The 13,512-nt window shown below is 36.9% G+C and overlaps 1 protein-coding gene across 2 annotated transcripts in view; it reads right to left on the bottom strand.

Moving 5' to 3' along the window:
* MIX23 (mitochondrial matrix import factor 23) overlaps nt 1–12,839 on the bottom strand; it is a 438,171-nt gene extending 425,332 nt beyond the window's left edge. Inside the window, exon 1 of one of the 2 annotated variants that reach the window (XM_044070967.1) lies at nt 12,601–12,839. In XM_044070967.1, coding sequence (XP_043926902.1) covers nt 12,601–12,651 — 51 coding nt within the window. In that variant the 5' untranslated portion in view covers nt 12,652–12,839. The remainder of the gene's footprint in view (nt 1–12,600) is intronic. The other variant, XM_044070968.1, reaches the window with a different exon arrangement.
* Between the last annotated feature and the right edge of the window lie 673 nt (nt 12,840–13,512).

The following is a 13,512-nucleotide window of genomic DNA, read 5'->3' on the forward strand; positions in this document are numbered from 1 at the left end:
TGTCGGATCCAACGACTGCACCGAAGTCAGTGGTGTCGAGGGTGGAACCGAAATAGGGGTGAATATCATGGATGGCACAGAGGGAGAAAATACAGAGCCTGGTGCCAAAGAGGTCTGCGCCGAGGGTGCTGGCAGAGCACGGAGCTGACTCGGTTCCATAACTGACGGAGATGCAGGAACCGAGTGAATCAGTTTTTCTTTATGTTTTTTGGACTTTGGAGGGGGCGAGACCTCCGACCCAATTAAAACCTCTGAAAAAGGTGTCTTGATTAAACCTTTTAAAAATAAGTTTATTTTTATGTTCTGCTAGTGTACGATTACTAAAACTAACAAATGTCACAGCTTTAATATGATCCACACCCAAACAGTAGACAACGAGGATGTGTATCAGAGTTAGGCATCTTACTCCCACACTTGTCACACTGTTTAAACCCCAACTTAGCTTTGTCTGACATAGTAAGGCAACAAGGCTATCCTATAGAAAAAACAAAATAAGGGAGAGAAAAAGGTGAGAGAATACCAATGATGGTATTTAAAAAAATACCACAAGTAGTAAGGAAGGGCCTGTCAAAGGCAGGAGAGAGGGACAGTGCCAGTAATGGTAGAAATGAAATTACCAAGGTAAAGGGTAGGGAACAGAATTAGGTTATAGGCAACAGTGAGAAAAGGCTAAATTGACTAAAAAATTCTGAAGAGAAACTGTCTTAAAAATAATTTTCTACTTAGCTTTGAGAGAGATGGCTAGCACGGCTGACTAGGAATGCGGCAAACGAGATCTGGGGTAAGTAGGAGAGGGGCATTATTGGTAGGTCTTAGCTGAGAGTTTTTGGCTGGCGCGAGCTTGGAAACAGCCGTATCGGTTCTGAGGACGAACAGAGGTCCTAATAGTAATTAATGAACAAAGATTTACATCATCAGATAGAAACGTTTTTCAGGATGGTTATTCAGTGGAATATCTGGGCCAAAGAAAGACAAGAGTACTTATATTAAATTGCAAGAGAACTCCAATAGTAATAGAGCAGGAAAAAAAAAAAAGACAATGGTAGATTTGTAGTAGTAAGGAGCTACTGACAAGGGAATAGGATTCCACTAGCATGTATTTATATTCCACCAAAAACTGCTATAATGGAGAGTAAGAAAATCCTGGGAGAAATAATCAGCTTTCAGCAAGTAATATTACTTATAGGTGGAGACTGGAATTTGATTTGCAACAATGAAGATGTGTCTGGGGGGCCCAGAAAGGGAAATATAACAAGGGTGGGTAGATTTTTAAAGAAATTTATGAAAATATTTGGCATGGAAGATGTGAATTTCGTACTAGGAATTCGTGATGAATATACATATTATTCCCCTGGATACACAAACTGGACTAGGCTAGAGAGAATTTACATTTCACAGGGACATAGGCATTTAATTGAAGGTCTCAATACACACCCAATAACTACTTCAGATCATGCACCAATAATAACCAAAATAAAAACAGTGTAATAAAATAAAAATGAGACAATGGCACTTTCCTACCCATCGGGTTAAAAGAGGAATTTAAGGAATGAGTAGTGGAGATTATTCAGGAGCTATTACAGAGGATAGAAATTTCTTCTGAAAATATAGCTAGGGAGCAGGATAAAGTTAAAGTGGAATTTAAAAACAGGATGGAAATAAAAGAAAGGGAGATCTGATTAAGAAGTAAATTATTTAGAGAAACTGACAAACATTAAATGATTGCAAAACAGGAGGAATATCACAGAATAAGAACAACTACAGAATGCTAAACAGAAAATAAGGGATTACCTCAATAATATGCATGAGATTGGAAAGACTGCTGTTAAGTAACTGCTTTTTGTTAACTCCAGAGCACAAAAACTTTAGCACAACTCAGGCAACAGGAAGTAGAAAGGGTGGTTACCAAGCTTAGGCGGCCTATAACAAGGAAGATAACAATAGATCCTGTAGAAGTATTAGAAATATTTTGGAAATTCTATGAAAGTCTGTATAAAGCAGAGAAATATGGAAATCCAGAAAAGGTACAAATGGAAATGTTTATGGAAGAATTAAATGTGTCAAGGCTAGAGGGAGAGGAGGCTCAATTACTAACAGGATAGGAGGAGATGAGATAAAAGTGGTGACGTATAACCAATCTACAGGAACGTCTCCAGGAACAGATAGTATTCCTGTGGAAGTGTTTGGAAGTTAGGAGGGAAAAACTGAAAGATCTGGAAGGTTTTGTTTAACAGTATTTTAAGTGGAGAAGTACCAACATTATAAAGTGTTGGTGTCTATAATGGCTAAAAGAATGGCAAAAGTGATGCCAAAATGGCTAGATATAGATCAAATGTGGTTTTGTGGAGGGGAGACAAACATGCGAGAACAAAAACAAAACAGTGATCTACAGGGAAGCAGAATGTAAGAAAATACCACTTTTGCTGGTGGGTCTTGATGCAGAAAAAGCTTATGACAGAGTAACACCAAAAAGCCACACAGCGAACCGTAAAAGACTGATTTATTAAATAAAACAATAAAAACAATGAACCAACAAGGTACTAAGCGCTTTCACCCAACAACTTCAGGGCATCATCAGAGTACTGAATGCACAGTAACATAGCCATCCCTTATATACACATTCCTTAGTTAGTTAATTGAATTAATTACATGCTAATAAACTACTCTAAACAAAATAAAAATTAAACATGTAAAATGGGTCAAATAAAATGCGATTTAAGTTTTGATACACTGGATATTGAAACGTGTTCATTAATACCTGGCAAAGTACAGGCGTTTAATCTTAGTTGCCAAAGACATTCCTTGGCTTCCAACATGGTCTTCTCATCACCACCTTTATGTATATTATGAGGGATTCTATCTATAATAAAAAATAGAAATCTCTTGAAATTGGGACATCTAGTACTATGTGTACATAAAGAACTAGTATTTTTGTTTTTTTAATATCTCCAACATGTTCAACAATACTTGGAAAAAACACAAAACTGAACCACCACGATAAACAAACTTTTAATCCAGTAAAAGTGGATAAGCGCTTTCACGTACACACTGAGTGCGCTTCTTCAGATCTCAAAATACAATAAAAACCTCTCATCTTAAATAGTATGCATATTTAACATGAGAGGTTTTTATTGTATTTTGAGATCTGAAGAAGCGTACTCAGTGTGTACGTGAAAGCGCTTATCAACTTTTACTGGATTAAAAGTTTATTGTTTTATCGTGGTGGTTCAGTTTTGTGTTTTTTCCAAATATTCACTTTTCGTCTTCAAAGTCTGGACCTTTGGAGAGCAGCGTTACTTCTTTTTTACTTCATGTTCAACAATACGTTCTCTTAACTTCCTGATGGTTTTCCCAACATAAAATGCTGAACATGCTGAGCATGTTGCTACATAAACAACCATCTTAGAATTACAAGTACAGATGCCCTGAAGTTGTTGGGTGAAAGCGCTTAGTACCTTGTTGGTTCGTTGTTTTTATTGTTTTATTTAATAAATCAGACTTTTACGGTTCGCTGTATGGCTTTTTGGTTTTACAGTTTTGTTCTTCTTTATATGACAGAGTAAGATGGGTTTTATGAGCATTGCAATAGAAGCATTTGCATTCCCTAATAAAATTATAAGGTTTAGAAGCATTTGCATTCCCTAATACAATTATAAGGCTTATTAGAATATATGAAGGATCAGAGGTGAAAATTAAAGTGGGTGGGGTCCTCTCTGCTTGAGCAGAGGAACCAGGCAAAGGTGCCCTCTCTCACCTTTGTTATTTACATTATATTTAGAACCACTGAAAAGAAAACAAGGGACTCAAACAATTAAAGAATATAATTGGTATGGTAGTCAAGAAAAGCTGGGTCTATTTGCAGAGGACATTATTTTATAACCGACAAAACCAGAAAGAGACATTACAGTGCTGTGAAACACACAAACAGTTTCATACCCTTTCAAGATATACAATTAATGAAGCTAAAACAAAAACAAAAGCAGTAAATTATGTACCCGCATACGAATTGGTTCAGCAATATCCATATTTATGGGGACATGATAACATGAAGTACTTAGGAGTATGGATTAAAAATTATACCAGTGTGGCAGGTAAGGACATGTGGGAAGAGACTAAACAAGAGATGATACAAAAAAATGAGAAAAATAGAAGCTCCGTTATATGGATATCGACAGCAAGATACAAGCAGTTAAAATGTTTTTTAATCCATTTAGCCTTGTACACTGTTCAGGTATATTGTTATCAACCAGAGAAGAAGCTGTGGACAGCAATTAATAAAGAGCTAAAAGATTTTATCTGGGACAGGAAGACAGCAAAAGTCAGGTAGGATAAGCTTATTCTTTCAATACAACAGGGCGGACTGGGATTACCCAAGTTGAAAAAGTATTTCAGAGCAACAAAGTTAAGGCTCCTATAAATAGTAGAGGCAGAAAATTATAATTCAAGATGGAAAGCGATGGATGATGAAAAAAAGGGGAAGCTCAAGTAACAGGGTAAGACCAGAATTCTGAATGCAGAACTTTAAGCAGAACAACATTAATCATACAGAATACTATATTTCAAAAGGTAGCAGAAGGTCTAAGAACCAAGCCAACACAGGAATGCAGAAAGAAGGTTCTGACGATAGGAATGACTGCAATTAAGGATACAGACAATAGACACGACAGGGTGAAAATATATTGGAGAAAACTGGGACAGAAACCAAGGTATTGGGAGCAAATAACTAGACAGGCAATGGTAACAGAATAGGAAGACGCAAAGAACTTATTTGGACTGCAGGCTAAAGACTGCCTATAATCTATCAATCCTTGAAATGGAAGGCAAACAAAGAAATAACGGTGTCCTAAACAAAAGACCAGCACTGGTAGAGTTTTTAGTAGAATCTAGTATAAAGTTGTCGTTAAAGAAATAATTAGTACAGCATTTAAAATATTGCATAACTGTAGGAATCGATCAGAGAAGGTTAGGAAAGATTGGGAAAGTGAAATTAGATAAGCAATTCACAAAGAAACAACAGGGGATGTATGAATGTCTCCCAAATATGCAACAAAAATCTAGAAGATTTAGGATATTTGCCTGGAAGTGTTTACTTAGATATTTTTACACCCCAAGCAGATTTCAAAGAATTTTTCCTCAGGTAGACAGCAAATGTTGGAGGTGTGATGGGCAAGAAAGAGGTAACTGGGAACATATTTTCTGGGAGTGTAATGATTTGGCAGACTTTAAAGATTCCCTGTAGACTGCTCTGTCGGGGATGCTGAGTGAGCCAACTAAATAACTAGGGAATAATTTACTTGAGCTAGGATACCGAATCGGAATTACCTACATATAGTAAGGCCTTGCTGAGTCCAACCATGATGGCTGCCAAAAAAAGCAATTACTAGAAAATGGAAATCAAAGTCTAAACCAACTTTACTAGAAATAGCGAAGATAGTAACCGAGATAATACAACTGGAACTAGGATATTTGGAAAAAGAGTAGGGGCAATTTATATAGGGGAAAAATGGGAAACGTGGGATCCGTACATGCAGAGGAGAAACAAGGTTTAAAAGAAGGCAAGCTTTGAATGAGCTATTTAATGGTTGGCTAACAATGACTGCATATGTTAAAAGTGATGTATAATGTTTGCAGCTACAGTTGTGTCAGCACAGTTTGGAGTGTATAATGTTAGCAACTGAAATTGTGTCACTATGGTTTATTTTCACTTATATAAATCGCTATGTCATACATAATTTAATAAAGATTATTCTTGTTTAAAAACTATTAACAGTTAAGACAGAAGACATAAAAATGGTAATGTACAATCAATCAATCTGCAGGAAACTCCCAGGAACAGATGGTATTCATCTGGAAGTTTGGAAGCTAGGAGGGAAGAAATTGATAAAGATCTGGAATGTTTTAACAGTATTTTATAAGGAGGAAAAGTGCCATTGTCCTGGAAGAAAGCTGTAGTGACTGTAATACCAAAGTATAGTTAAAAAAATCCAAAAAGAAACGCTGGCAGGAATCACAGAAAGAAGCTTTAATGCACAAAATAGAATCCACAGAATAAATCCAATACACACTCTGAAGCAGACTATAACAGAGCTGTAATTAACCACAAGTAAGTGCTTTCATCTCAAAGGGAGATTTCTTCAGACTAATGGTTATAACACACTGCTTCTCTTACATACTCTTCTCAATTACTGAGCAGCATTCAATTAATCATTCCAATCAAGACTTCAATTCAATATTTTGATAAAAAAATATATACATATACTATATTGTAATTAAAATAAGATTAATGTTTAAAACCCTTCCTTTTTAAATACATAAATTCCTCTCTATTATTCAAACCTGGGGGAAAACACACATTTAAAAAGGAAGTGTGTATTGGATTTATTCTGTGGATTTTATTTAGTGCATTAAAGCTTCTTTTTGTGATTCCTGCCAGCGTTTCTTTTTGGATTTGTGCTGCTGTTTTGGATCGTGCTGCTTTGTTTATTGGTGTTGATAGTTAAAAAAAAACATCAGACCCAGCTTCACACAGGCACATTTCAATTTTATACTATGGATTACACAATGTTTAGGTCTATAATAACAGTTCAAAGAATGGCAAAGGTGTTGCCGAAATTGATAGCTATGGATCAGTGTGATTTTGCGTGTGTGTGTGTGGGGGGGGGGGGGGACAAACATTTGGCAACATTAACACAAGAATGATCCAGAGGGAAGCACAGTGTAAGAAAAGGAAAAAAAAAAAAAAAAAACACACCACTGTTGGTAGGTCTTGATGCAGAGAAAGGATTCAACAGACTAAGCTGGGATTTTATGAGTAGGGCAATGGAAGCATCTGCATCCCCTGATACAATAATAAAGGTTAATTAGGATATATGAGGGAATCGGAGACAAAAATTAGTGCGAGTGTCCCTTCCTGACAACCTGTGTCTTAACAGAAAAAACAGACAGTGTGTCCTCTTTCCTTTTTGTTATTTGCTTTATATTAGAGCCACTGGCATTAAAAAATAAAGGCCTCAGAAATTCAAGAATATAACTGGAATGGTAATCAAGAAAAGGTTAAATTTATTTGCAGGTTATATTATTTTGTACCTGATAAAAACAGAAAAAAAAGACATCTCAGTGTTGCGGAACATCTCAATACAAGGTTCAAGCTTTTTCGGGACATAAAATTAATGCAAATAAAAACAAAAGCTATAGCTGTAAACTATGTACCCACACATGAACTGGTACAGCAATACCCATATTTATATTTTTGGGGACATGATAAAAATAGGTATTTAGAAGAATGGATTAAAAAGAATTCTATTCTACATGTAGGAAAAGACAAACAAAAGACAGTAGGAATAGATCAATTTATATAAAGCTGAACTGATAAATAGGACATGATAAACGTACAAAAGAATATGTGATGTGCAATGTTTGCAACTGGAATATGTTAATATGCTTGTTTTCTTTCATATAAATGTCGTAAATAATGATTCAAAGGTTTTAAAAATAAAAAAATGTCAAAGGTTGGGAAGATGGCCAGTGTTGTAAGCAGGGGACAATACCAGTGCCATGTAATTACATAATCTAACAGCAAATATCTTCAACAAAGTTAAGAATACAGTAGCTGCATATACAGAGAACATTAACGGGTTATATGCCAGATGTGGACAACATGGTAGATCTAGTGAGGCTGATGGACTAGAAACGGAAAAGCTAACTGAGCTGTAGTGAGCATAAACATGAAGTCATACTGTTCAGTTATACTTTTATTTTAAGATTATTGTATCAAAAATTAAAAAAATGTCAACCAATAAGAAAGAAAAGGATCTGTGGATTATTTTCACACCTAAAATGAGTCCCCAAGAGCAAAGTTAAAAGCAGAGGCAAAAAAAGGCTGCCTCAACAGCATACTAGTTTTGATCCTGACTGCATCCCAGATAACTTGGGTTCAATTAGTCACAGAAGGAACAAACTATGGAAAGAATGGAATCAGCAGCCAAAACCAGATTGGCCACCCTGGGGAAAAATGAGTATGCAAGAAAAACTACAACAATATGGAATACAGACACCCTGACAGTGCCAACGGAAGTAGAAACAAAAGAGCTAATAAAAAATTCAAGCATACGAATGCTACCGGTATATGCAACTCCATATGAACTGCAGGAAACAATTTTATATACACTACCGGTGTTCAGAAAAGCATTATCACCAAATTTCAAAGCCCGAAGCAACACTAACTTCATACACTTAAATGATACCCTGGCTCAGAAATTGGGTCCATTCATTTCACAGTATTAGAAACCTTAAACATTTATAGAAATGAAATAAAGATAGCAAGGAGTTGGATGTGGCCCAACATAGGAGACACCACATTGGACTTTCCAATCAATAAGGGCAGTTAAGAGCACTGAAAAATATCCCGATGGATGATGTGATCCTGTCACTCATACTGCTCTTCTTGTATCTAAGGGCTCCAGGAGAAGTAATACATTACACCAGCTATGAAGACCAAAAATATTACTGAACAAAAAAAAAAAAAAAAAGACAATGGCAAGGTCCAACAAAATGTTGAGATGCAAGTAAAATACGGAGCTACTGAACTCCTAATTCCATGATTTAATGGGGCCATCTCTGAATACTGTGCTCAGTTCTGAAGATTTAAAGAAAAAGACACAGGATGTTACTAGGATACTGGCCCCGAGACCCTTACAAGCCTAGACAAGAATTTAGCCTATGTTCCAACGCTAACTCTCATTACCACCTAGACAAGAATTTAGCCCATGTTCCAACGTTAAATCTCGTTCCCACCACCATCAATCCCTACTTACTTTACATTAGCTTGAGCTCCCCAACCTATTACTCTTTCACCAAACCAGCCTAGCACACCAAATACAACATTTCCAGAAAAAAATCCCTGCCCTGTCTAAACTTCTACACTTCAAACAGACCTTTGCGTTCCCCCAATAAAAACCCTAATAGAAAAAATCCCACTTCGAAATAGCTCTCGGGAATCCCTCTTCACTAACGAAGTTGCTAACACCTGAAATAGTCTTCCTCCTGACAGACTACAAATTAAAAACACCCACTTTCAAAAGATTACTGAAAACACACCTCATCAATTGACTGTAAAAGTGCAATGGCACACCTTAACCTCTAACTACACAGCAGCAGTACTGCTTCCTTACGCCTCCTATTCTTAGTAACATGCTCACCATTGCTCTGTCTCTCAAACTTCTTGTGAATGCTACTAAATGCTTATTGCAAATATGTAATAATTATACTTAATTTTCTTCCACGGTTGCCTTACACTAATCTCAGTGTAATCTACTTGTTATGCATCTCCCAAATTCTAGTATCTCCTTTCAGAATTTTTATACCTTGGTAGTACGACGTTAACTTATTCTACATTCATAATCTCTGTAACTTGTTACTATTATTTCTAAATGCTGTAACTATTGTACTTACTGGAGATAATCTCCCAGAGCCTCAGCTGAAAATGGACACCAGCTGTCCAGTCAACAAATGTCAAATACATAAATCAGCACCCTATGCCCCTATCCAGCAGGGACATATGTTGAATCCCAAGGGTGTATTTTCTGTTGCCCATCCAGGTTGCATTTAAAAGGTTTAATGTGGTACTCTGCTTTACGTGGAGAGGGAGTCTATTCCATAAAAGGGGAAGTCTCTGGGACAAATCTGTCCTGCCAACAAGTCCTACTGATGTCACAGACCAGGATGAGGTCTCGCATGCGGGTTACTCGAGTGGAGCTTGACTTGTGGATTTGCAGCAGTCCCATCAGGGCAGGGTCTGAGATTGCTTTGTATGTCAGACATAGGTCACCTCTGAGGAGTCTGTAGGAGACTGAGTAAAGAGACAGGGCTTTTAGCCTGTGTAGGGTAAATGTTTGAGGCCCTGGATTCTCCGTGTGAGGAATCTCTGTGGTCTCACCAGCTGCTGCATGTGCTTTGCGAGGTACATGCAGAAAGGGGCATTGTATTTAATAATCGGTCTTATAAGGGAACCATACAGGGATGTTATGACCACCTTGTCCCTGGATGACATATCTTTAGTAATGAGGTGGGCCATGTAAAAAGCTTTCCGTACAGAAGCAATATGGTGGTCAAAAGTCAGTTTGCTATCAACCTGGGTGCCCCTCACGACTGATTGCGTGCTTAGTGCCCTATTATCAATGTGATAATTTGTGGGGACATTAGAAGAGCTTTAAAAAAAAAAAATTGGGAGCTGGTTTATAAAAAGGTTAATGGGAATGGGTCTGCTGTCATATGAAGATAGGAGAAATTCTCACTTTGAAGAAGAGAACACTGGAAACGCATGCTACAGATGATGATGGTGAGGACTGAAGATGAGGGGATTAAAGCTTGAGACGAAGAATGGGGAAAGAGAAGCTGGTGTGGACAGCAGACAGAGCTAGACTTCGAACACGTCAGACAGTACTATTTCCTTGAGAAAAATGGAAAAACATGTACATTTTAGCAAAGATGACTCTGGAATTTAAGACAAATGTAAGCCTTAAATGAGATGGAACCATACCTTTCAACTGTCCAGATTTTTGCCTCTTATTTTTGGTCTGTTCCTCATAGAAATTTGCGTTTTTTTGGCAAATCATTGAGAACAGAAGTCACTAAACAGTAGTTAAGGAGTCATTGGAATTTTAGACTTCATATTATTCACAAAATATATAATAATGCAAAACTTGTCATCTTAGTAGCTTTCTAAGTTTATAAGCAAAATATTTAAAATACGTCTATCTCTCTCTCCCCTTTGCCCTTCCACTACTTCTAGCTTCATCCAGATTTCTTGTGCTGGGAGGTTTAGATGAAACTAATTTAGAATATCAAAGTGCTACAGAGAAAGAGAGAAGAGAAATACATTACTTGTACAGAGTGTAAATCTTTGGATTGTGCACATAAAAATAAAAGGAACAAATAACGAGGCAGCTGCATTATACGGCCAGACCACTGCCGCCTTCTATCAGTGTAATTATATGCTTGCATACCAACATGATTTTTTTTCAGATAAAGATCCATCTCACAATGCACCCTGTCTCTCCAGAATATGAAAATGTACTGCCACTCTATTTCCTTAATTATCCTCATTTCATTATCTGGCTCTGTGTACTGTGAATTAATTGTTTCTTATCAAGTCCCTAAAATATTGTCAGATTTTTTTCCAAAGACTTCCTTTAATTGTTGCTAGTTGCAGACCGTTAAACAGAAACTTGTAGTTAAATTAATTGTTTTAAACATATCCCATCATTCAAGGTACTCCTCCCCCATTTCTTCAGTGTCCGGGTTACAGGTGTAAACTTTCTTTCCACGTATACCTGTGATGCTATTTTCCTATGAATGAATGTTACTCGTGTGTGTGTGTGTGTGTGTGTGTGTGTGTGAGAAGACTGAAAAATCTGGGTCGAGAGTGGTACAACTTGTCACCACTGATGAAATAAACATCAAATGACAAGTAAATTACAAAAGAAGTTCAAGTAAAAGTCAATGTGGTGGGCACACAGACTGCAGTGCATTCTTCAAGGACAAAGGCTGCAATATAATGGGAGACAAATTTCTCCTATACTTCAATGGACTCAAAACAAATCAAAGCCTCATGAGGCGGCATTTCAAAATGAAATTTTACTACTTTCATTCGTAATGGCAGCTGCTCAATCCAAATTTTCTCAGCTATCCATCACTCCGTCAAAGTAGATCCAAACAGAAAACTACAATAATATTAACATTCTCTCCAACACAAACTAAATAAAATGCTTAACATTCTATTTCCCTCTTTTTCTTTGCACACGGGCTTGCATGCAACCAACATTAGATTAAAAAAATGCATTACTGCAAATTCTCACGTTTAACCCTGACAAGGTTTTTATTAAATCTAAAGGTCACAAATGCCACACTCCTGCGTCTAATTTTTTATCTAGGTGTCATGTTACCTACAAAAAAAACCTATCAAAATACCACAGTTGGTAGAACACAAAGTCCTCTTCGAACCTTCTGAATACCATTTTGTTCTTGATAAAGATTCCTCCACCCCACTGCACCCACTGTCTAAAGCACTCTTTCCTACACCACCCGCCCCAACGCCTGTAAAGAAAAAAAGGTCCAGAGTAGGGTCGTACTGAAGTTTCTCAGATATACACCAACGTACAACTTCAGCCAGCAATCCAATGATTCGAGATAAATCAGCACTGTAATTTTGTCACTAAACTGCCCACATTATTTTAAAATTGTTCTTGTAAACAACAGCACATAAAACACCAGTGCTCCGTTTTTGAATAACTCACAAATCCAATAATGAATGAAAATCTAATACTAGCTGCAAACTGCATAACTAACTGTATCGGGTCAAAATAATAACACTGACGAATACTGCAATAAGCAAATCCAAGTTAACCACACCAATATAAGGCACTGCTCATGCGTCAGTTCGCACATGACCCCTTGGAATGGGTGACAAACTATATTGCCCATGGTTAGCAATAAAAATACCCGTACCACCTCTAGTTCAAATTAAATAAAAAAGTTGTGAAAAATCCCAACTTTACTCAAGCCACTCCAATGTAATTAATTACTTTTTTATAATTTAACTACCTGAAATTCAGCGAAATCCTCACAACTCACTCCTTCGCTGGGCGCAGCCATGTTGGTAGTGAGGGTCCTTATTAGGTTTGACTAGGGCTAACTAAGACATTGCCGGGTTCCGTTGTCCATGTTAGGAACATGTTGTCCTTTTTATGTTCTGGTGAGCACTAAGAAAAGAAAAAAGAGAGAGCGAGAGAAGTGATGTAGTAGTGCCACGTCTTCCCGATATGTTCTTTTTAAAAGTTGAAGCATAACTTGCAACTGTCCCTGATTTTGACTCAGATGTGTACTAGACGAGCGACCACAAGGGCCTTTTTTAAGCCTAACCATCATAGCTCTCAACATTCAATCCCCAGAATGAGGAACATTACCTCTCATAATGTGGAACACATACCTCTCAAGTGTACCTCATTACGAGGAACGTACCTCATTTGGGGTCTTAAAAAGTTCATGTTTCTCGAAGTTCCTCAAAGTTCCACATTGAAAGAGTCTGTCACACATTCAGTGTTAGGAATTTTTTTAAGTGAAATCCATGGTAAATAGAAATTAATCATATTAATTCATTAAAGGATCTTCTTTATAAGTAAAACCAGCATATTTTAACCATTTTATGACCTTCCTAGTTGAAGTTGTTAGTAAGCCATTAGTATGTGTTCCACATTTTGCCCATTTGTTCCACATTAGGAAGGTGAGTGTTCCTCATTTTGGAGATGGAAGGTTGAGAGCTATGGCACTGGAACAAATAGGCAAAATGTGAAACACTTACTAGAAGCTTATTAACTACTTCAAATAGAAAGGTCACACATGTTTAAAATGTGCTACTTTATATTTATAAAAAGTTATTTTGATGCATTAATATGATTCAGTAGTATTTAGTATGGATATCAGCTAAATAAATCCTAACACTGAAGGAGTGACAGA

The sequence above is a fragment of the Protopterus annectens genome, chromosome 5.part0 (assembly GCF_019279795.1).
Source record: "Protopterus annectens isolate FY-2018-M chromosome 5.part0, PAN1.0, whole genome shotgun sequence".
Taxonomy (NCBI): Eukaryota; Metazoa; Chordata; order Ceratodontiformes; family Protopteridae; genus Protopterus; species Protopterus annectens.